The 3,230-nt window shown below is 48.0% G+C and overlaps 1 protein-coding gene across 1 annotated transcript in view; it reads left to right on the top strand.

The window, feature by feature from the left end:
* The window catches only part of hmga2 (high mobility group AT-hook 2), a 38,060-nt gene that overhangs the window by 32,721 nt on the left and 2,109 nt on the right, over positions 1-3,230 (top strand). The window contains exon 4 of the mRNA XM_008315997.3: positions 2,801-2,833. Within this exon, the coding sequence (XP_008314219.1) occupies positions 2,801-2,833 (33 nt within the window). The remainder of the gene's footprint in view (positions 1-2,800; positions 2,834-3,230) is intronic.

Here is a 3,230-nt window from a genome sequence, read left to right as displayed (position 1 = left end):
ACACGGCCGCGGGGAGCCCAAACATTCCCTCCCCTGCTTCCTGTTTTTTTTTTTTTTTTAATTCATTAATTGCCAGAGCAGAACGAGACCAGGCAGCAGATGTTCCCAGGTTTTTTTTTTAGCGGAGCATAAAACTGCCCAACTCTGAGTCTGAACTTTTTAGAGCTGCGTTTTGTGGCGATGAAATTCCTCGAAGCAGAGCCACATGGATTTCCCTGGTTTACATTTTTCCTGCTTCAGGTTGGAATTCTCCCAACTTCACAGTTCACTCCACCACACACTCTCTCTCTCCCTGTCTCTGTCTCTCTCTCTCTGTCTCTCTGTCTCTCTGTCTCTCTCTGTCTCTCCCTCTGTCTCTCCCTCTGTCTCTCTCTGTCTCTCTCTCTGTCTCTCTCTGTCTCTCTCTCTCTCTCTCTCTCTCTCTCTGTCTCTCTCTCTGTCTCTCTCTGTCTCTCAGTCAGGTTGGACTTAAAGACTGAGGACGTGATCTGGACCAGACATTTAGAACAGATTTTTTTTCTTTTTCTAAATCACATAAATATGAATCATTCATACGTTTATTTATTCACTGCTGCATCAAAAAGTGCATGGAACCAAAACGGTTCTTGAACCGAAGATGGAACTTTTCAGGAAGAACAAACATTAAAACAGTAAAAAATTTTGTTCTGACGTTTTTTTTATATTTAACTTTTTAGAACGCGTCGTAAAGTCAAATCAGTGGAAGGTTAAAAATTCTTGTTCTGACCCAGAACGGTGACTTTTTTTTATCGTTAGTAGGTTCTGTAGGCAGCATGCTGTGGCCCAACAAGTGGGTTGTGGCCCAACAAGTGGGTTGTGGCCCAACAAGTGGGTTATGGTCTCCAGCACCAGAACAATAACTTTGGAAATGTGCGCTAATCATTCGGGATGAACGTCAAATTTTACTGGCAAAGTGCGATGTGTCAAAAAAGTTTATGAATATTTTTCTGACTTTTTTTGTGAAGGACTGTAAAAGTGTCCGTCTTGACATGTAGTTTATGTGACGTGGCGTGGATGAAGTACCGTCTGTGGTTGAATACTGCAGTTGTCACGTGTATCAGTGAGTAGTTAAAAGTGATAAACTGCGAGGAAGTGAAGGAAAAGGAAGGAGGGAATTAAGGCGCTAATTCAGCAGCTGCAGAACAGAACGAGGAGACAGTGGCTGCGTCTAGACACTAAATGTTTACCCCCGCTCTCTGGGGCAGACAGGGCAGAAAGTGGAAAGTGCAAAAACAAAGGTGCGAAGGTTTAACTCAGCAACGTAACTTTAGATCAGACGATTGGCTCCAAGATACAAAAAAAAAAAAACAGAACAAAAAACTACATCATGTTAAGACAGTACTTCTCAAATAGTGGGGCGGGCCCCCCATGGGGGCACGGTGAGGTGCTGAGGGGGGCGTGAGGGGCTTCCAGTGGAATATAGCCTCCAGTCACTAGGTGGCAGCAACTCATACAGTGGTTTGTACAGATGAAAATATACGTGTTATCAGGTTCTCAAAAGTACGTTTTTGAATTTGCAAGGTTGTGGGTCGGTTGGTAAAAACATTTCTGTCCCCTAGGGGGCGTGTGACAGAGAATAATTGAGAACCAACGTGTTGAGACACGATGACCATGAAGGTGGAGAAGGTCAAGACCACGGACACACGGAGACGTGTCGTTGACTGGACTGAAGTTTCAGGAGTGGTGGAGTGGTCAGGGGGGTCGGGGGGGTGAGTTTTTTTGGGGGGGGGTCTGGACTGACCTCTCCTGATGAGTCCGGACTTTGGTGAATGTGTGGCTGTACAAGGGATGACCATGAAGGTGGAGAAGGTCAAGACCACGGACACACGGAGACGTGTCGTTGACTGGACTGAAGTTTCAGGAGTGGTGGAGTGGTCAGGGGGGTCGGGGGGGTGAGTTTTTTTGGGGGGGGGTCTGGACTGACCTCTCCTGATGAGTCAGACCTTTGGTGAAGGGTTGTCTGTACAAGGTGCTCAGCAGAGCGGGGGTAAATGTCGCTGAGAAACACAGAGTTGTACAGCAAGATGTCCAGATGTCTGACCCCTGCTGGTGACTCTTGGTGTTGTAGCCAAACCCACTCAGGATGAGGTGATCGTTCACTCTGAGTTGACCGCAGGTGTGAATGTTAGTGTGAATGGTTGTTTTTTCTGACCTGAACTGTTGCGTTGACCTTTTCATTCATGCAGTTTTTCAAACTCATCGCCAACGATTCCCAAACGATTTCCTAGACTGCGGCCTGCATTCCTGGTCCCGGGTCCATCCGGTGTTGACACGGACTCCGTGGTGTTGGAGCCCACTGACATTCCACTCAGAGCTGGCAGAGAAAACACCAGCTGTGAGGGGAGATCTGGGTGGGGGTGGTGGTGGGGGGGGGTCAGGGACATGGAACTGTCTCCTGGAGGCCGGCAGCTGGCTGGACTTACCAGCACCAGGGACTCCCGGGTTTTTTTTTTCCGTATGACATTCCCAGATCTGTCGGAGTGCCCAGCTGTTCATGTCTGGTCCACGCAGCCACTTCCTGTGTGTGTGTGTGTGTGTGTGTGTGTGTGTCTGTTAACGTCAGGCAGGAACGCCGACGACATATCCAGGTTGTCATCACATGTTTGATGCCGAATTCCGGGGAGTGTGCGGTGGGAGCGCGTCTCGACCGGCGGCTCTTACTTTAAATATTCTTTCAGTTTTAATGTTATTAGCATTTTAGCTTCAGCGCTGGTTTAACGTCTGGGTAAAAAGTCCAGAATGTCGACTGACGTCTGTTTTTTCTTTCTTTTCTTCTTTCCAGCCACAACAAGTCGTCCAGAAAAAACCTGCTCAGGTAAGAGATCTACACGCCAACGTGCAACGCACACTCTTCACCACTAGTAGTCGAAACTGTGTCTTCATTTTACCATGGAGGTCACGGCGTCTCAGTCGATTGTTTTGAATAGTTTTACTGTTTCTTTGCTAACGGCCGTTTGACACAAATCTGACCACTGACCCCCCCACGCCTCCTCCTCTCAGTTCTGGTCTCCATGTTTTTGAACACAAACAGATGACGACCCTGTTTTTAACGTGGGCACCACGGGTTTGACACCCCGGGTGACCGTGACCGTTCTGTTGTTGGTGAGAAGTTCTGACCCCGGCTGCGTTCCGTCACTGACCGGGTCGTTCACGTAGAACAGATAATTAGACGTCATTTTGTAACATTGGTGCCAAGTGAGTGGAACACACCA

The sequence above is a fragment of the Cynoglossus semilaevis genome, chromosome 8 (assembly GCF_000523025.1).
Source record: "Cynoglossus semilaevis isolate Cse_v1.0 chromosome 8, Cse_v1.0, whole genome shotgun sequence".
Taxonomy (NCBI): domain Eukaryota; kingdom Metazoa; phylum Chordata; class Actinopteri; order Pleuronectiformes; family Cynoglossidae; genus Cynoglossus; species Cynoglossus semilaevis.
Note: the sequence above shows the minus strand (reverse complement) of the source record. Positions and strands in the feature narration are given on the sequence as shown.